This window comes from Poecile atricapillus, chromosome 6, assembly GCF_030490865.1.
Source record: "Poecile atricapillus isolate bPoeAtr1 chromosome 6, bPoeAtr1.hap1, whole genome shotgun sequence".
In the NCBI taxonomy this organism is placed as follows: Eukaryota; Metazoa; Chordata; class Aves; order Passeriformes; family Paridae; genus Poecile; species Poecile atricapillus.
The window spans coordinates 5,703,280-5,722,781 of record NC_081254.1 but is presented as its reverse complement, the minus strand read 5'-3'; the positions used below and the strand labels follow the sequence as shown (position 1 = coordinate 5,722,781).

Sequence of the window (19,502 nt, the reverse complement as noted above, 5' to 3'; positions counted from 1 at the left end):
ACCATTCCAAGCTGGTTAGAACCATTCCCAGCCGGGAAGAACCATTCCAAGCTGGATAGAACCATTCCCAGCTGGATAGAACCATTCCCAGCTGGATAGAACCGTTCCCAGCTGGATAGAACCATTCCAAGCTGGATAGAACCATTCCAAGCTGGATAGAACCATTCCAAGCTGGATAGAACCATTCCAAGCTGGATAGAACCATTCCCGGCCGGGCCGGGCCATTCCCTGAGGCGCCGCGTGGCGCGGGGGGCGGGCCGGGCGCGCGCACGGCGCATGCGCAGTGCCCCCCGTGTCCCGGCGGCGGCGAGCGCGGGCGCGTGCGCGGCGATGTCGGGGTACGGCGTGGAGGAGCGCGCCGGGCCCCACAGCCCCGAGTACCGGCTCTTCTTCAGTGAGTGCTCCCCCCGCGCCCCTTCCCGCCCCTCCGCACCCCCCCAGCGCTCGCCTGAGCCCGCCCAGGTGGGAGCTGCCGGGGGGGGTCTCACTGCTGGCCCCCTCCCTTTGCCTTGCAGAGGATGCCGCCGGGCGCTACATCTCCCCGTTCCACGATATCCCCATCTACGCGGACGCCGGGAAGGTAAGAGAAGGTCCTGAAACACGCAGGGCATCGGGGACTCCTGAAACATCCGGGAGATCCGGGGTTCTGAAACGTCCAGGGGACCAGGGGATCTGGGAACACCCAGGGGACCAGGGGATCTGGGAATATCCAGGGGATCTGGGAACACCCAGGGGACCAGGGGATCTGGGAATACCCAGGGGACCAGGGGATCTGGGAACATCCAGGGGATCTGGGAACACACAGGGGACCAGGGGATCTGGGAATATCCAGGGGATATGGGGATCTGGGAATATCCAGGGGATGTGGGGATCTGGGAACACCGAGGGGACCACGGGATCTGGGAACACCCAGGGGACCAGGGGATCTGGGAACACCCAGGGGACCAGGGGATCTGGGAACATCCAGGGGATATGGGAACACCCAGAGGACCAGGGGATCTGGGAATACCCAGGGGACCAGGGGATCTGGAAACATCCAGGGGACCAGGGGATCTGGGAACACCCACGGGACCAGGGGATCTGGAAACATCCAGGGGACCAGGGGATCTGGGAACATCCAGGGGACATGGGGATCTGAGAACATCCAGGGGACCAGGGGATCTGGGAACACCCAGGGGACCAGGGGATCTGGAAACACACAGGGGACCAGGGGTCCCGAAACATCCAGGAGGATTAGGGGGTCTGGGAACATCCCAGACACCAGGGAGTCCTGAAACATCCCGGGGACCAGGGGATCTGGGAACCACAGGGTCCTGCAGCCTGAGATTCCTGGGGGAGGCTCCCAGCTCCCCAGACTGCAGGAGCACCTCATGGAGTCATTGTCTCCACCCTGCAAGGAATGGGTTTCTCTCCGTCCTGGCCTCGGGTGGAGCGACCCAGGAGAAGTGAATGGATGATCTCATTCTCATTTTTTTGCGTCAGAGACGCGAGTGGCTGGCTTGAGCTTACCCATGCAGGCGTTTTGGGTTAGCTAAGCAGAAAACTGCTTATTTTGTAATAGCTACACCCATTCCTAAGGGTTCTGCATGATATTTCAGGTTTGGGTTTTGGCTGCAGTATGACCTGCAGTATAATCTGACACTGAACAAAGGGTGAAGATGAACAGGTTAAATTCCTGCTGTAGCATCTCCTGGGACCTTTTCCCTGGCAGAACCTGCCCCTTGCAGGGCTGCAGGGCTTTCACATCCTTCTAGCAGCCAGTGGTTAGTCAAATTAGGCTGTTCTGAGTAAAAAATGTCCCAGCTTCAGGAAATCAAAATGGTTGTGTTTCAGTTTTCATTTAATGTTTTTTTTCAGCGGTACCTCGGGCTGTCTGAGTGTGTACTTTAGTGTTGTAGCTTGTTTCTTTCTCTGACATGTACTAAAAAGCTGTGCAGCTCGGGAAATTTAGTGGAGCAACTGCTACTTGTGAGAGAGAGCTGAAATTGAGAGGTGGGGAGTGGTTCTGGGAAAGGAAAAAAGAATATGCAGTGTTGAGAGATGAACCTCTGAAAAAGCAGCTGATTGAGCTACTGAGGTGAAGGTGGTGGAGCTACCCGAGGTGCTCTGGGAAGTCTGAAGTGGCTTTTGCCTTCTCAGAGGGGAAAAGATGGACTGTGGTCATCAAGGACAGTGGTGAAGCAGTGGCTGAGTAGGGAAGCAGTTCCCAGTGCAGGTGCCTGGCAGGTAACCCAGACAAGGAAAATCCAGATAATGCCACACTTTGCAGAACAGGGGAGGAAGGAGCAGGGGAATGAGTACAGAGGTGAGGAGTTCCTTGAACTGGTAATGCTTAACTGGGGAAACTGGGCTACTGGTGTGCCCTCAGGCAGGCAGTGCTGCTGCCAGTACCTCTGTGCCAAGTCATTCAGAGAAAAAAGTCACAACAGCTGAAGGTCGAAGTCCCTGAAGTTGCACAATGGTGCTGGTCCCATGGGGCTCTCTCTGTGGCTGAAGTGCCTCAACACTGAGGTTTTACTCATCACTTAGCAGGTGGGCTGCCAGCCAGTTACAGGACCCAGCTGGAAGCAAAAGGTTGTCCCACTCTGTCTGGGCTCCCTGATCTTTATCCTCAGACTCCTAAGAAGCTGAGAGGATTGCAGGGTGTTTTTTTCAGTCTCAGGCTGGGCTGTGTTGACCTTACCTGGACTTGTGTCATTGCAAAGGGATGACCTTGGGCTGCTCTCTGTGTGTCTTTGGCCAAGCTGGACCTTGGGGAAGCTTCAATCCTTACAAAGATGCAGCCCCAAGTCATCTTTCCCTGCCTGCAAATCCGTAAGAGCCCGGCCCAGCCTGTTCCAGTTGCCTCATTCCTTCCCTCAAGTTAGGAATAAAAATAATTCTGTGCCTTTCTGCAAACAAAATGCAAATGAGCAGTGACCCCCCTGCAATTAAGGGGTTGTAATAAAGCTCTGCTAGGGATGGGTGTGGGCAAAGTCAGTGATGTAACAGCCCTTGTTGCACAATATCAATCCAATTATGGGGCAATACAAGTTCGAGGGACTTTGCCATGCTAATGCTGCTTAAGGTGGGGATTAGAAACCTTGCCCAGGCTAGGGAGCAAGGTTTGACTTTTTGTTAAAAAGCCATAATCTCTTCAAACAGCAGATGTTAAGGTTCAGGCATGGAAGAGCTTGTTTTCTTGGAGAGGAGGCTGATATTGAACTCTCAGCCCAGCTGGATCAACAGGAGGTGTTTTCAAGTGTCACCTGTAAACAAGATACAGTGAGATGTGGTTCTGCATTTCCCCCCCACGTTTTTATCCTCACACCATGCCACTAGCAAGGTCTGCTTTTACAGGAGTATCAGCTTGGAGGAAGGGCATTCTTCCCTACATAATGACTAGAATATTTGGGAGTGATGGTCTCATTCCTTCAGGGCAGTACATAGATACCTACACTATTAAATAGATGGCTTGTCCTGTTGGCCTTGTCTTTTCTGAGTGGCCAGACTGGCTCTTTCTGTAGCATTAAATACTTTGTCTTTAAGAAATATGGCCCAAACACCATTTTGTTATGTCCAGGTTTGTATGCAGCTGTTTGCCATTGGTTTAACCTGTTCCTGTAGCCTAGGAATGTGATGGGGATGTTTGTAGGTGGCAACTGATGGAGAACATGTGGGAACCTCAGTCTGGCTTTTGGGGTGTTTCGTGGGATTCAGCTTGGAGTGATGACATGTGACTGACTGGGCAATCAGCTGTCTCAAAATGAGCACTGGAAAAAGGAACCCAGCAGGAAAAACCCTTATGGTTTCAGGTGAACTGGCTGGTTTCTGTGCTCACCTGTATGCACTCCCTAGTTTAAAGCATGGCCCCAAGATTTCTTCCCACTCACTGCTCTTTTGCTTTCTTCAGAATGTGTTCAACATGGTCGTGGAGGTACCTCGATGGACAAATGCTAAAATGGAGGTAACTACATTACAGATCCAGTCTTAATCCTTTGTTTTTAACTTTTGCCGATTCGTCCTCAATTCCACCTCCGGAATCGGAATGGTTTCTAACTTCTCCTGTCAGTACTTGCTTAATGCTGGAGGTCTGGTGTGGAGGCTGAGATTGCAGAAGTTGGAATGTTCTCCAGTGGCTTCTGATTAAATCAATATTTTATGGCTCTTAACCCCATGTGATTCCAAGGCTCGTAAGCCTGATGGAAACCATATCCCAAGGGATGGCAGTGCAACAGGAGTTGTGCAGTATCTGCTGCTGGCATCAGCATCATCTCTCGGTCTCTTGGTTTGTCAGTTCCATTTAGAAAAATTATTTTTTTATTCATAAAGGGTAAAGCAGAGGGATTTATGTAACTTTTCTTTCAGATTTCAACAAAGGAACCCTTAAACCCAATTAAGCAAGATGTGAAGAAGGGGAAACTGCGCTTCGTAGCGAACGTGTTTCCCCACAAGGGCTACATCTGGAATTACGGCGCCATCCCACAGGTACTGTGGTTTATCCCAGTGGCTCATCCATCCTGGTGGGGAGGAGGGAGGGTGCCTGCAATTGGCACTATATTAATGAGCAATTAGCTCAGCAGAGAGTGTGATCTGGATATATCGTCCTGCGGAGGGAGAGAACCTGTCAGGAGAACAGGGGTATTTTGAAGCAGAAATCCCAAGTTTTAGGAATTTAGCTTCTCTCTGATGTTATAAACAAGCTCCTTGAGGATGAGCAGCTGCTGCTCAGCCTCAGCTGCTCAGAGGTGGGTTGGGCAGGTCCTTCTCTGTGGCTGAAGGGAGCTGTCATCGTGCATCTGGCGATGCAGAGCCTGGCGAAGCACAAGGTTTTATCCTAATGGTGCAGGATTTAGGCTGAATCTTTATGGAAGACTCTTCTTGCCAACGCCCACCACTGCACAGATGTGCTTTCCCAGAAGCAGCTGGCAAGGTGGGACCATGATAGTGACGTCTGGACACATGCTCTTAAGTGGCTGGGGACTTCTAGATAAAGAGGGACTTCAAACAAGGCTGTTTGCCTCAGATGTTCTCTAAGACTGGAGTTTCCTCCAGAAAAAAAAGCTGTCAATGACAGATCACAGGCAAACACACTGAATTTGGTATTTCTGCTCTTGACAGTAGCACATGTCGAGTGTTTTCTCCACATGGCTTCACACAGGGCCTCAAAGTTGAGTTGTTTCGTGCTTGAATGGATTCTGGTGTCTGATTCTTTGTGCACGATGGTATCTTTTGAAGCCTTTGCTCTGTCATGTGTTTGTGGATCAAAGGTGTTTATGCATCAAGAGCTTAACACTTCCTGATAGAGAAATGTGATAGTGTTTGTGAACAGCCCCACAGCACCATCCAAGTGTCAGAACATCTTCCTGAACACTCTGGATCCATCACAAGGTCCTGGCTACACTGGTCTCGTCCTGGTATACAGAAGTTTGGGAAGAACATTCCTTTTTCTATCTCAACCCCCTTAGGAGAACGTGTTCCTTATGGTGCAAGTGGGCATGGAGTGCTTTTCACTCCTGATTTGGAGCATGTTTTAAACAGCTCGTTTTTGGAGTCAATTAATTGGCTTCTGGAGCTGTGTCCTTCAATGTGCATTCACCACTGTGGGTGAGATGCACTGGGGAGCACAGTGGGACTCCACATTCTTATCTCTTCTCTAGGGTTAACAGTGTCTTTAGTTGTTTAATGAAAGGGAAACAATACACCCTGTCTGTCTTCCATCTCTGCTGGGCTGCTATCTGGAGTTCAGGAAACTTCTGCTAAGGAATGAATAGGGAGAGGAACAGTCAGGAAGCCAAATCAACAATTGCTCTTTATAGATGTGAACTTCACCTTTACGCAGCCGTGGGACAGAGGAGGAAGTCTGGAAAGTTGTTGAAAGGGGTTTTGTTGGGTAGGAGGGAGCTGCTTACCTTTTGGAAGATGAGACCTTTTAACTTGAATTCAAACTTCCCAGGCACAAGGGAAACAGTAGCCCAAATCCTGACCTGGCAGCAGGTGTGAAGTGGGCCATCCTCTGTTCATTCCAGGCAACTGCATGCCTGAAATAAACCTGCTTTTCACTACCTCTCTAAACCTGTGAGTTTATCATGTATGGTTGATTTTGGTGTTGGTTTGGTTTTTTTTTTTCCAGACTTGGGAAGACCCAAGTCACAAGGATGAAAATACTGGTTGCTGTGGAGATAACGATCCGATTGATGTGTGCGAAATTGGAAGCAAGGTAACGCATCCTAAATGTCTCCTGAAACGTGTAATTAATGTCTCCAAAGTCAATTATCCAGGGACATTATTCATTTCCTACCTCCCCTCCCTTAACAACGTGATGTTTCCCTCTGCTGCCTCTGGAGATTGTTGCTGAGATGAGCCAGGGCTGATGAGCCGCTGACAGCGAGAGCTAATTTCATGGTACCTGGCTGCTTGCTGAGCTCCTGCACAGCCTGCTGTTGTGCTCTCCTTGGATGCATCAGAATGGACACCAAGGCCTTTGTCCTTGCAGGTCTGCTCTCGGGGAGAAGTCATCAAAGTGAAGGTGCTGGGCACGCTGGCTCTGATTGATGAGGGAGAGACAGACTGGAAGGTGATTGCTATCAACGTTGAAGACCCGGATGCAGACAGCTACAATGGTGAGTTACGGGGGGGATGAGCAGCATCAGTGCCTCCCTTTCTGCCCTGAAAGCCTGCAGGAGGTGGGGACAGGGCTTGCTCCTGCTGTGCAGTGCTGTTAATCAGATGTGATGCTGGAAGGACAATCCTAGAGCAAAACATTTGCACTGCTGTTCATCACACGTGCACGGCCTGGCATTCCAAACGCAGGGTGGCAGTCCAGTGGAAGGAAAGGGATTGTCCCCTAAACCTCTAATCAGAGCTGTTTAAATGTGACCACACTCCTGGGGACACTGGGGATACACACCCTGAGGATGAAACAGTAATTTCCCTGTGAAGAGGAGATACTCACTGTGTCCTCTAGGAACCTGTCTGAAATGTTGCTAAGGCTGCTGGGGCAGGGGCTGGAGGAGGCACAGCCCAGAACAGCTCAGCAGAGCCACATAAATTCTGTAATTCAGTAAATTCTGTTCTGTTTCTGGCTAACAAATACCATGTCCCCTGCCAGACATCGAGGATGTCAGAAGGATGAAGCCTGGATACTTAGAAGCTACTGTGGACTGGTTCAGAAGATACAAAGTACCTGATGGAAAGCCAGAAAATCAGTTTGCTTTTAATGGAGAATTTAAAGGCAAGGTAGGATCGCCTCCCTTTGTGCAAAAACTTGAGCTCAGGGTATGTGGGGACACGAGTGAATTGCTGAGAGAATGGATTTTTATGGGGCTGCTGATAGTTGATTTCACTTCATCCTGCTGTTTTTCCAGCCTAGTGAGTGCAGGAATGCCAGAGAAAAATGCCTGGGGTTATCAGTGTGGTGGTGTTGAATATTTTCTTCATGTGGGATCACTTCAGGGCTGGGAGCCTCTGTGTCAGAACCAGGTGGAAAACACCAGGTTTATTTGCTCCAGCTCTGGAGCAAAGGCAGCTTGACATCACCCTTTTCCTCCCTTACCCATTGGCTTTGATCCACTGCAACCTGGTGCAAGTTGAACTTAACTCAGGAGGTAAAACACTTCTTCCTTTGGGAACGAAGTGTTCCCTCACACCCTGTGAGTAAGGCCCTGCCTTGGCAGCACTGCTCCTCTGCCTCTTCTCTGGCTTGGATCAGATAAGTTACTGCTCCTGAGCAAGTGAAATCTTGTTTTGGTGTCCTCACTCCTGCCCTTCCTGGAGTGCCATGAGGGGTTTAGTGAGGTGACTCAACTCCCAGAGCTCCAGAGGTGGTGCAGAGGAGGGGAAATCTTCCAAAAGCCATCTCTGGGAAAGAAAATGGAAGTCATGAAGGACTTTTCCCCTTTGATTATAGCACAGCACTAGGTTGATCGGGCTGGAATACCTTGCTGCCCCTCAGGATGGGTGAAACCCATCAAGGAGACTGGAAAATCAGGATAAAGAGCCTCACACACACTCTGCAGTGTTTTATTTGGCTTGGTTTGGTATCAAACCAGGACATTCAGTGCCGGTGTTCACACCAACAAAGAGCTGCGTGTGTTTCTTTCTCCAGCTGACAGTTTAATGCTTGAGCATATATTGCCCACTTTTAAGGAAAGAGGTTGATATGCCTGGAAACAAATTCATTTTTAAGTAGTGGCAGAGCCAGATCAGCTGCCTGTCTCTTCCTGCTGGTGTGAATTACTTGCCTGGAGTGGAAGAGAGCTCCTGGATAGGCCTGGATCTGCAAGCTGCTGGAGACAAACTGAGTGGGAGGAGCAGCAGGGTGGAGGTGCTTTTATAATGGAGCACTGGCCCGAGACTGTGTTCAGTTTCTTTTGGCCTCAAGCTCGCTCTGTGACCTTGGCAGATCCTCCCATCTCGAAAGCAAAACAGTTCTCCTGTACAATCCTGGTTGTCTCAGCTGTTGTGCACTGGGAGTTTCTGCTCTTCCTGAATGGCACCAGAGCGGAAGAGGTTTCTTCCAGCCCCTTCCAGAGCTGTCTAAAATCAACTCCTTGTAAGTGATAATCTGGAGAAGGTGGTCTGGTGCTTCCATGTAACGTGATGTTTGTTCTCATCTCCAGGATTTTGCCCTGGAAGTCATCAAAGGCACCCACGAACACTGGAAAGCTTTAATAACAAAGAAAACTGACGGAGGGGAGATCAACTGGTAGGTTAATGCGTGTGGGAAATGTGCACCTTCCCCTTCCTTAACTGAAAACCCTGGAACTTCCCTTCCTGAGTGGTGCCATGCTTTCTGTTAGCTGCTGGCTGCCTCCCCAGGCCTTCCCCCTCCACTTGGCAGCTGTTAACTGAGATCCTTAGTATTCCATTATTTAATGCTCCCTGGGGGAAAGGCTGGGCTTGCACATTCTCACAAGTGCCCAATGTCTTCCAGCACCAACCTGACGGTGTCTGACAGCCCTTTCTGCTGTAGTCAAGACTGTGCAAAAGCTACTGTGAATGCAGTAAGTACCAGTTGGGGTGGCCAAATCCTGGTGTTATTATCGGGAAAATGGGTGCAGTTTGTGTGGTGAGCTGTTCTCTCTGTGTGAATGGCACTTGGCATGCTCAGAATGTTTTGGGTGGCTGAACACCTGCTTCTGGTTGAACAGGATGGATGTGGGGCAAACCAGACATTCCTCCAGAGGCTTCTCCCTGCCCTTAGTCATCCAAGAGATGGAATCCCAAACAGAGTTTGCGTGGAGGGTTAAACTTCTGAGCTGTATCTTGGCTGTCAGCTCTTCTGAGAGGGTTTTAATATTTGGACTTCCAAGGGCTTCACAGTACAGGTCTCCCTTTGAGAAAAGAGAGCCCAGTTCCCCAGGGGTTTTGCAGGCTTCAGAATGAAGAGCTTGACATTCCTGGTGTAGTTCTCCTGTCCAGCCTCAGGAATTAATTGTGTCTCCCTAGACTTGAGGAGTACTGCTGTTGGCAACCTGAAAGGGCTTAGAGGGAGGAGACAGGAAAATTGAAATCCAAATCTTGCCTCTCTTCCATAGCTGGAAACCTGAGTGTCTCTGCAGCCTTGGAGAGATCTTTAAAACCATTGTCTTGTTTTCTAAAGTGCTGGTATTCCCAGTTAGGGGTCTCAGTGAGGTTTTTGAAAGCCCTCATGGAGGATGTGTTACCAGACAGGGATTTTCTCTGTCTTTGGTTGTTGAACACCAGGGAAATCTCTTCAGAGGAGTTCTCAGAGAGTCCTTCATGCCTCTATTCCCCCCATAGCTTTTAAACCAACATTGTAGGTTTAAAAAAAAACAAAAACAAAAGCAGCTGCCTGCACCTGCGTAGATTTTGGAGTGCTGGGAATCTGATGGCCCTGGAGCCTGCACTTGGAGGAGAGCACCTCAGGCACACGGGGCATCTCCGGGATGAGGAGGCTCCAGGAATGACTGGATGTGAGCTCAGGTGTTCCCCCACAGCTGACCAGCTGCCACAGGGTCTAAAATGGTGCTCAGGAAAGACTCCTGCAGCCCTAAATGATGTGTGGAGAGTGCAAGGACACCTCTATTCCCTGGTAACATCCTTCTTGTTTCAGGCACCACCGTGTAAAGCTGCCAGCCCCATCCCACCCGAAGGTGAGTCTCAAAACCCACCCTGACATCCCACTACAGAGCAGGGGCTTCCTCAGAGAAATTATCTGTAGGAAAACGAGGGTCTGAACTAAAGCTGGATGTTGCTGTAGCCAGGGCAAGGCCCAAGGGCAAGCTGAGGGAGCAGAAAGAGGAGCTAGGCTGACACTTCCAATCCCTTCATGGGGAATAAACCTGCGGAGAAATGCGTGTTTTCCATGTGGCCATGGGAGCTGGAGGTCAAATGGCTTTGTCTCCCTGAGTCAGCTGAGACAGAGGGAATCCTGGCTTGCTGTCTTTGCCTGCACCAAGTCATGGATGCTCCTAATGGCAGCCTGAGCAAGGGTGACTGCTTTGGGAAAACAAATCCACATAAACAGGGTTGTGCCAGAACCTGTTTGTTGTGCTGAGGAGCTGTTGCCAGGAGCAGAGGAAGCCCCTGAGCTGGAGATGACACATACACGCTGCCAAGTGCCTGTTTAATAACTGGGTGGCTCACAGGGGACCAACCCTCTCCTTTTTTCTGCCCCACACAGTTGACAAATGGTTCTACTACCAGAAGAACTAAGTCCCGAGGATGGTGGTGAGACAGCTGTGTCCTTCCCACCGAGGAGCTGCCACGCGCAGGAATAGACCAGAAAAATAGCTTCAGTGTCAGCAAGAAGACCTTGCCTGTAACTTTGCTGATTAGAATTCCATACCTAGCAGTGACTTGTCTGCTGAGGCCTGGTGGAGGCTGGAAGAAATAATTTATAAAATCCAAACACCCTGCTTGTGCATGGTCGTGTGGTGTGCTCTAAATCGTGACAGGGGATCACTCACCTGGGGCGTGTACGAATGCTAGAAATAAAAACTACTGAAATCCAGCACTGTGGGACTCCCTATCCTTTCCCTCCCTGGAGCTGAGGGGGTCACAAAGTCAGATTCATTGAGGTTGGAAAAGACCTCAGAGATCATCAAGTCCAGCCGGTGACCAATTCCCCATTTTGGTACTGAGTGCCACGTCCCTCCCTGGGCAGCCCACGCAAAATCTAATGACCTTTTATGTGAAGAAATTCCTCCTAATGTGCAACCCGGCCCTCCCCTGGAGCAGCTTGAGACCGTGTCCTCTCCCCCTGCCCTCAGCGTCAGTGCTGGGGGCTTTTCGGGGTAGCTCAGGGCCGCGTCCCTCCCAAGACAGGGGGCGGTCTCGAACCCGTGTCCCCGCGGAGCGCGGCCGGGTCTCGAACCCGCGGCTCCCGGTGCCGCGCGGGGCCAGCGGGGCCGGAAGCGGGCGGGGCGCGCGCTGACGCGTTTCCGGCGGGGCGCTGGCGGCGGCCGCGGACGGGACTCGGTGGCGGCGGCGGCGGCGGCCCGGGGGCAGCCGGGGGTGAGCGGCGGGGGTGGCCGCGTGGACCGGCCGGGCCCGGCGGGATGCTCGGCGGGGCGGCGGGAGCCTGGCAGGCCCGGGCGAGGGGCTGCGGCGGCGCGGGGGGTGACACGCAGGCAGAGCGGGGGCGGGGCGGGGGCCAGGCCTCGCCGCCCGCCCTTGAGGCCGGTCCCCCTCAGCCCCGCGGCCCCTCGTCCCCTGTCTCCTCTCACCCCCGGCCCCCTTCGCCCCCGCTGCCCCCGTCCCCGAGACCCCCGATCCCCCCTTCCCGGACCCCCTGAGCGCCGCTCCCTTTTAGCACCGACGCTCCGTAATTCGGGGTTTGGGTTTTGTCCCCCGCAGGCATTTTATTTCCAGAGATGTCTTTCATCTTCGAATGGCTCTACAACGGCTTCAGCAGCGTCTTGCAGTTCCTAGGTAATGCCGCGGCTCCCTCCGTGCCTCAGCAGCCCCTGGCAGCCCCCTCTGGGTCGCTTTGGCTTCTCCCACTGCCAGTATCCCATAAAAGTCGGGGATTAAGGTGGTGTGCAGCAGTGCAGAGTCTGGTGAGGAAGCTGCGTTTCGATAAAGGGGCTTTTACACGGGTGCAGAGAAACTTTGAGAGTATTTGGAGGCGTTGGGCTCCCACTCAGGTGTTTCTCTTGCCCTTTAGAAGCCTGCGAGCAGCTGGGCTGGCGCCCAGGGCCTCTCCAGCCCCAGACAGAGGTGCTGCCTGGCCAGGGAGGGAACCCCATCCTCCTCATCCTCCTCCCAGAGTCCTGGATTCCAGTGGAACTCCTTGCTGGAGGATGGGGTGCCCGTTCTCCTGATCACCTCTTGAAAGGAGGGTGAGAGGCACGGGGTGAGGAAAAGCCCCGTTGGAAACCTTTTGGAGCTTTCCCGTGGCAGACAGGACAAAAAAATCAGTTTATGCCAAGGAAACAACGCCCTGTTCCCTGCTTTGCACTTTTTCCTGGACGACTCGCTGCTCTCTTTTATGAGTTTGTTCAGTTTTCACATCTTTTGGGGAGACAGGTTGATCCATGATAATCTTCTGCACGCTGTCCTCTGCTGTGGGGATGGACCGGAGGAAGGAATGGAATACTCAGGGGAAATGCTAGCTTAGGAAATGTCCATTGCTGTAAACATGCCTTGGAAAAAGCCTGTTGGAGCTGTGTGTGTTTTCCCTGCTGCCCCGTGTCCATGCTGGAAATGTGTACAGGTGGCAGCAGAGCTCTGGGAAAGAGCTTCCCCAAAAAAACAGCGGCGGCAGCGCGGCGTTCCGGCTCCGGATGAGCCCGCTGGAGTTTTCCTCTTGCTTTGTTCCTTCTCCTCGCAGGTTTGTACAAGAAGTCTGGAAAGCTGGTGTTCCTGGGGTTGGATAACGCTGGGAAAACCACTCTGCTGCACATGCTCAAAGATGACAGGCTGGGTCAGCACGTCCCCACGCTACATCCCAGTAAGTCTCCCTGGGAAAAGCCTCCCGGCGTGGCTTTTCCTCTGGAATTTTGGGGACACGGTGCAGGAAGACACCTTGGTGGCAGCTCTGCCTGGGGGATTTGAGGATCTTGAAACCTGAGCTGTGGTTGCAGCTGCACTGTGGTTCCCAAAGCTGAAGTGGATCTGTGTTTTCCTCTCTAGAAATGCCCGATTGGTGTGGCTCAGTTAATAGAAGGGGAAGATTTTCCTAATGAAAAGCATAATAAGGGATAATAATTGCAGGTTAAAAAGCTTCAGTGGGAAGTGCTGCTCGTGATTTGTTTCAGAATTCCACAGGAAGCTGAGGGAATTCCTTATTGGAGGATAGTGTGTGATGCCAGCATGAATGCCTGAGAAATTCTGTCCATCACAACTTCCTTGTTTTCCTGAATCCCAGTCTGTTTCCCATTTCAGCATCAGAGGAGCTGACGATTGCTGGAATGACCTTCACGACTTTTGATCTGGGTGGACATGAACAAGGTAAGGAAGAAATGAGCAAAGATTGATCCTGACGAGCGTCAGCAATTAGCTGTGCCTAATTATTTTTTGCCTGGATTTATTTATGGAACAACACATGGAAGCGACCTCCTGGCTGTGGGATTCCTTGGGAGGAAATGCTGCCAGTTCGTGCTCTGCTGCCTGAAGTATTTTTAGCTGTGGAAGACTCCAATATAATTTAGTTTGAATAACTGATGAATTTTTAATTCTGCTCTTTCTAGAAGTTTAAAACACAGGGGTTTTTGCCCTTTTATACACAAAACTATTGGAAGGAAGACACCCTGGCTAAAAAGGCAGCCATGGTTGCTGAGGTTTGGTGGAGTTTTCCCTGTCTGGAGATTTCACAGGGCCACGTTTGTCCTTTGTGTTTTCCAGCTCGCCGGGTTTGGAAAAACTACCTGCCTGCCATCAATGGGATTGTCTTCCTGGTGGACTGTGCAGATCACTCACGGCTTATGGAATCCAAAGTTGAGCTTAATGTAAATACACTTCTTTCCCTTCTCAAGACCTCTGATCAGCTCAATTATAAATAACAGCCATCTCTGCCAGAGCTGGAGGAGCCTGGATGTCTTTACTCTGGGTTGACCACGGGCACCTGAGTTCAGGGGAGGCTTAGGTTGGACACCAGGAAGAATTTTTCCATGGAAAAGGAGCTCAGGCCTTGGCAGGGGCTGCCCAGGGAGGTTTGGAGCCCCCATGTCTGGAGGTGTCCAAGGAAGGGCTGGACGTGGCACTCAGTGCTCTGGGCTGGGGACAAGGTGGGGATCGGGCACAGCTTGGACTCCATGGGCTGGGAGGGATTTTCCAGCCTCAGAGATTCTGTGAGTCTTCCACAGGAGTATGGAAGCCCCAAAAACAAGCCCTTGTTGGTCACAGAGCTTAAGCAAAACCATTTTCTTCAGGCAACAGCTCCTTTTTCCACCTCTCTGCTCAACTCTTGTTGGCTCTTGCATGCAGGCATTAATGACAGATGAGACAATATCCAACGTGCCAATCCTTATCTTGGGAAACAAAATCGACAGACCAGAGGCCATCAGCGAGGAGAAACTGCGGGAGATCTTTGGGCTCTATGGACAGACCACAGGAAAGGTAGGGAGGCATCCAAATCTTGGATTGTCACGGGCAGGGAGAGCTTGCCGGCTTCCTTGCAGATCGAGGGAATTTGTCCACTAATTGGCCAAGGTCAATCAGTAATAATGATGATGATGTGCCTGAAGGGAGCCTACAAGAGGGAGACTGTTTAAAAGCCATGGAGTGGTGGCACAAGAGGGACTGGCTTCTACTGCCAGAGGGAAGGTTCACATGGGAAATTGGGAAGAGGTTCTTCCCTTTGAGGTTGGTGAGTGCCTGGCACAGGGTGCCCAGAGAAGCTGTAGCTGCCCCATCCCTGGAAGTGTTCAAGGCCAGGTGGGACAGGCCTTGGAGCAACCTGGGATAGTGGGACCTGGCAATGGGGTGGAATGAGGTCATCTTTAAGGTCCCGTGTAACCCAAAACTCTGGTGATGCCCTTGGGAAGTTTTGAGGCTGCTGGGATTGTCCAAAATGCAGTCCTCACACAGGGGGCTGCGAGAGGAGCTCCCCTGGATGGCTGTGGCTCCCCTGAGGGCACCAGGGGTGCAGATGTGACTCCTGTTTGGATTTCCCCAGGGAAATGTGCCACTGAAGGACCTGAATGCTCGCCCCATGGAGGTGTTCATGTGCAGCGTGCTCAAGAGGCAAGGCTACGGTGAGGGCTTCCGCTGGCTATCGCAGTACATTGACTGATGCTGGCACGGACACGAGAGTTTTACTCCTCTGGACTGATCCTGTTCACAGCTTCCTATGGACTTTTCTATTAGAACATGGAAGGCTTTCCAAGTGCATACTGGCATTGTCCAAGAGACTCCTGGTTTTCCGGCTGCCCTTATGGCACAGTGGTGACACCACTCTTTTCCACGCGGCGGGGAGGCAGCGCCGTTCCTGAGTTGTCCCTGCCAGTTCGGTGACAGCGGGGCTGCTCCAGTCTGGGAAGGCCAAACTCTGCACGCTGCAGTGTAACAGCTGAAAAAGAGAGCACGTCTCACCACTGTGGTTAATTGACTTCAAAACAAACAAACAAACAAACGAAAAACAGAAAAGGAAAAAGCAATTATATTTTTTAAAGAAAGTGTTAATGTAAATGGCGTCCCTTCTAACTTTTTAGTTTAAAGTTCATCTTGTTTAGTCCAGAGTCTGGTTTAGGGTTTTTTAAAAATATATTTAACGGTATTTAGGTATTTCACAAATTACTGAACCAAGGTATCACGATATTAGAAGTCCTCAATAAACATAGCATTTGGGCTTAACTGAGCTGTAGGGTGGCTGTGCTGTGTCACGCTGACCGACGACGGCGAGGTGCCGTTGGGACTGAGGTGTGCAATCCCAGCTTCTTTAGTTTACAGGGATTATTTTTATTATTTTTTTTTTCCTAGTTGGGGAGGAGCACCTGCTGCAGGTGTTGGGGGTGGTGTCCAGTGGGAAGGGGCTGCCTGGTTCTCCCTCAGGCCAGACCCTCCGTCGAGGATTCTCTGGCCACGCCATCGCAGTAAGAACCACGGAGCTGTTTCGGTTGTTGTAGCATGGAAGTGTTTGACATTTGCATATCATGAGGTGATTAATGTAGACTAAACCGGTTTCTTTTATACTCTCAACGGACTTTTTTTTTTTTTTTTTGTCTGAAGTTTCATTGCTGTCTGGCACTCATTTTCAGTTCAATAAAGACATGTTGTTCTCCTCCGAAGGGGCAACGAGCGTCAGTCTGGCTTGGTGTTTGCTGGGCCTTGGGGCCGTCAGAACACCAGCCACAGAGTTCCAGAAGCATTTGGACACCATTCTCAGGCACAGGGTGGGATTCTTGGGGCTGTCCTGTGCAGGGCCAGGAGCTGGACTCAATCCCTGTCGCTTCCAGCTCAGGATATTCAATGATTCCATGGTTCTGTGGCCTGCATGGTGCAGCCGGTGAGGGAAACCGAGGTAGGATGAAAGAGCCGCTTGTCTCTGGGCTGGCAACCAGGGAGGGCTCATGGCTTGCAGGGCCTTTGCTCCTGGTGTAAGGAAACCACACCGAGCTCCAGACAGCCGGGAAGGGGCTGGGGGGGAAAGGGGAGCTGGGGCTTCGGCTCTGACTCCCGGTGTTCAGGGGATTTTATATCCCCCAGAGGGATTTTCCCAGTCCGGGTGCCTCTGTTGGAAATAAAGGTTGAGTACTCGTTTTGTGCTGCGGGTGAAGCGAGCGTGGCCGTGGGGTGTCCGGGCCGAGGGTACCGGGGAAGTGGGGGCTTGTGCCGACTGAGGGCAAGCGCTGGGACCGAGAGCGGCGGTGGGCGCGACGGTCTTGATTCTCCCCGGGAAGCAGGGGCCGAGGGACGGCTCCGAACGAGGGATCCCTGATGGGGGCAGCGGGGCCGGGGCTGGGCCGGGGCTGCCGGGGCAGCGGGGCCGGGCCGGGGGCCGCGCACCCCCCGTGAGGGCCCCGTGGGGGCGTGTCCGCCACGTGCGCGCCCCGCCCCAGCCAATGGGGAGGGCGCGGGGGGCGTCCCCAGCCAATGGGCGCGCGGGGCGGGTCCGGGGGCGGGGCGCGGCGGCGGTGATGGCGGCGGCGCCGCCGTGCTGCGCGGTGCGGCTGAGGGGCGCGGGCGGCGGCAATGGCGGCTGCAGCGGGCTGGTGCTGTGCCGCCGCCCCGCGCTCGTGCTCTGCCACGCCGCCGTCTTCGCCCCGTTCCTGCGCGCCGGCTCCGCCGCCTGGGCACGGCCCGCAGCGCTGCCGCCCGCCGCGCTGCGGCCGTGCCCGCGCCTCAGCGTGGTGCTGGGCGCCGAGGCCGGCGGGCTGCGGGAGCTCGATGCGCGGCTGCTGGCGCTGGTGCCGTGCGCGGCGTTCCGGCGGGCGCTGGAGCGCGGCCTCGGGCGGGCGGAGCGGTGGCGGTTCGGGGCCCAGGAGGAGGAGGGCACCGAGCCGCGGGCGCTGCCCTGGTTCGCCTGGCTGCGGGTGCCCGGGCTGGACGCGGCCGAGGGCGGCTGGGCGGCGCGGGCCAGCGCCGGCTGCCTGCGCAAGGGGCAGGCGCTGCTGGCCTGCGGCTCCCCCTTCGGAGACCTGTGCCCCGAGCTCTTCCTCAACACGCTGAGCCGGGGGGTGGTCAGCAACCTGGCGGGCGAGGAGAACGCCCTGGTGCTCACCGATGCCCGCTGCCTGCCCGGCACCGAGGGCGGCGCCGCCTTCGTGCCCTCGCCCGACGGGCCCCGCGTGGTGGCCGTGATCGCCGCCTCCTTCTGCTGGAAGGGCGCCGAGTGGGTCGGGCTGACGCTGCTCTGCTCGCTCGCCGCCATCCTGCGCAGCAGCGCCGCTGTCCTGGGCGAAGCCGGCATCGTGGTGCCGCCGGTGCCGGCCTGGGTGGCCGCGGTGCCGGCGAGCAGCGGGCAGGACCCCCTGGGCTGGACGGCGCTGGTGGAGTGCGGGGCGACCTGGGGCTCCGGGGTGCTGCTGGCCCCGAGGATGCTCCTCACCTGCCGGCACGTCGTGGAGGCCAGAGCCCCGCTCCATGTGACAGCGGCAGCGGGCCCCGGCCAGTGAGTGCGGTTGTGCCTCTCCCTCCCACCTTAATCCCCCCACCCTGCGTGTCCCACGGTTTGACATCTCGTTAACCGTGTCCTCAGGGATGCCGCCGTGCTCAGGGGACGTGTGGTGTTTGCCACCGAGGAGTCGTCTCCCTTCGACGTGGCCGTGGTGGAGCTGGAGGAGAGCGTGCCCGGCTTTGTCCCGCCGTGCCTGGCCGACACCTTCGTCCCCGGTAAGCAATGGCGGGACACGGGGGTTGGGGTAGGGGCTGCCTCGCCCCCTTGCACCCACCTCCCGCCTCTCCCATCCCAGGAGAAGAGGTGAGCGTAGTGGGCTACGGGGCTTTGGGGCCGGCGTGCGGCCCCTCGGTGACAGCCGGGGTCCTCTCGGCCGTGGTGGCGGTGGCCGGGCGCCCTGTCATGCTGCAAACCACCTGTGCTGTCCACGGGGGCTCCAGCGGCGGCCCCCTCGTGTCCTCCCGCAGCGGATGCCTCATGGGTGAGCCAGGGCTCTCCCTCCCCGGGGGTAATTGTGGGTCCCATGGGTGTTCCCCGGCCGGTCCCAGTGACGTGGGCATCGCTCCCTCCCCGCCAGGCATCGTGGCCAGCAACACGCGGGACACCGGTGCGGGAGCCACCTACCCCCACCTCAACTTCTGCATCCCCATCACCGTCCTGCAGCCCCTCGTCGCGCGCTACCGCCGCACCGGCGACCCCCACGCCTTCGCTGAGCTCAACCGGGTGGCTGAGGGGTGCGGGCGACTTGGCAGCTCCAGCAGCGGCCGGGACCCCCCAGCAAGCTCTGAGCCCCCCCAGGTGGGGGGCGTGTGCCAGGGACCGAGGTACCAGGGACCGAGGTGCTGCGGATGGAGCTGCCACAACCTCTCCTCAGCCCCGGTGGTGTGGGGGCCCAAGCACCTGGACACCACCCCCTGGGGCAGGGGGTATGGCACAGTGCCTTTGACAGCTGCTGACGGCCCCAAACTGGGGAGGTTTGGGGTCTGTATTATTGTTTTATTTTTCTCCCTGGGGCCATAAATGCTGTGAGTCGAGGCCCTGGTGTTCCGTGGTGCTGAGTGGCTGCAGAGGGTGTGGTGGAGGCCCTCACTAGGGCATGGGTTGGGTTGTGGGGAGCAGGCTGGCCCTGTTAGGGATATTCTGGGTCAGGGATAGGATTGGGTTTGGGTCTCATTTGGGGTTGGGGTAAAGCATGGGGAGGGAGGGCAGTTCTGAATCCTTCTACCACTTCAGACCCTGTGGAAAGGGGGTTCGTTTGGGGTCCTGGAGAGGGTCAGGAGCTGGGGAGGGGACATATCCCTGGGGAGGGAGTCCAGTTCCAGCTTCATGGCAGCCGAATTCAGGAACCAAAGCCAGGGCACTGGCAGGGGGGCACTCCTACCCCTACCCACAGCCCAGCAGTGCCCACGCACAGGAGGGCACAGCAGCAGCACCACCCCGTCCCCAGGACACCCCTGCAAGGCCGCTGGGTGCAGGGGAGGCACGGGGGGTGCCAGGG

The 19,502-nt window shown here is 54.6% G+C and overlaps 3 protein-coding genes across 3 annotated transcripts; all 3 read left to right on the top strand.

Moving 5' to 3' along the window:
• Positions 1 to 238: 238 nt before the first annotated feature.
• On the top strand, positions 239 to 10,957 carry PPA1 (inorganic pyrophosphatase 1). Its single transcript, XM_058841328.1, has 11 exons — positions 239 to 394; positions 516 to 580; positions 3,893 to 3,946; positions 4,348 to 4,467; positions 6,113 to 6,199; positions 6,476 to 6,602; positions 7,091 to 7,218; positions 8,601 to 8,686; positions 8,915 to 8,984; positions 10,058 to 10,097; positions 10,628 to 10,957. The coding sequence occupies exons 1-11, from the start codon at positions 277 to 279 to the stop codon at positions 10,657 to 10,659; spliced, it is 927 nt and encodes a 308-aa protein (XP_058697311.1). The 5' UTR covers positions 239 to 276; the 3' UTR covers positions 10,660 to 10,957.
• Positions 10,958 to 11,334: 377 nt separating this feature from the next.
• SAR1A (secretion associated Ras related GTPase 1A) lies at positions 11,335 to 15,527 on the top strand. Its single transcript, XM_058841331.1, has 7 exons — positions 11,335 to 11,460; positions 11,803 to 11,877; positions 12,779 to 12,898; positions 13,333 to 13,398; positions 13,792 to 13,895; positions 14,374 to 14,505; positions 15,065 to 15,527. Exons 2-7 carry the CDS (start codon positions 11,820 to 11,822, stop codon positions 15,179 to 15,181), a joined length of 597 nt encoding a protein of 198 aa, XP_058697314.1. The 5' UTR covers positions 11,335 to 11,460; positions 11,803 to 11,819; the 3' UTR covers positions 15,182 to 15,527.
• A 1,471-nt stretch (positions 15,528 to 16,998) lies between these two features.
• On the top strand, positions 16,999 to 19,038 carry TYSND1 (trypsin like peroxisomal matrix peptidase 1). Its single transcript, XM_058841291.1, has 4 exons — positions 16,999 to 17,998; positions 18,086 to 18,219; positions 18,300 to 18,485; positions 18,582 to 19,038. Exons 1-4 carry the CDS (start codon positions 17,025 to 17,027, stop codon positions 19,022 to 19,024), a joined length of 1,737 nt encoding a protein of 578 aa, XP_058697274.1. The 5' UTR covers positions 16,999 to 17,024; the 3' UTR covers positions 19,025 to 19,038.
• Positions 19,039 to 19,502: the final 464 nt, after the last annotated feature.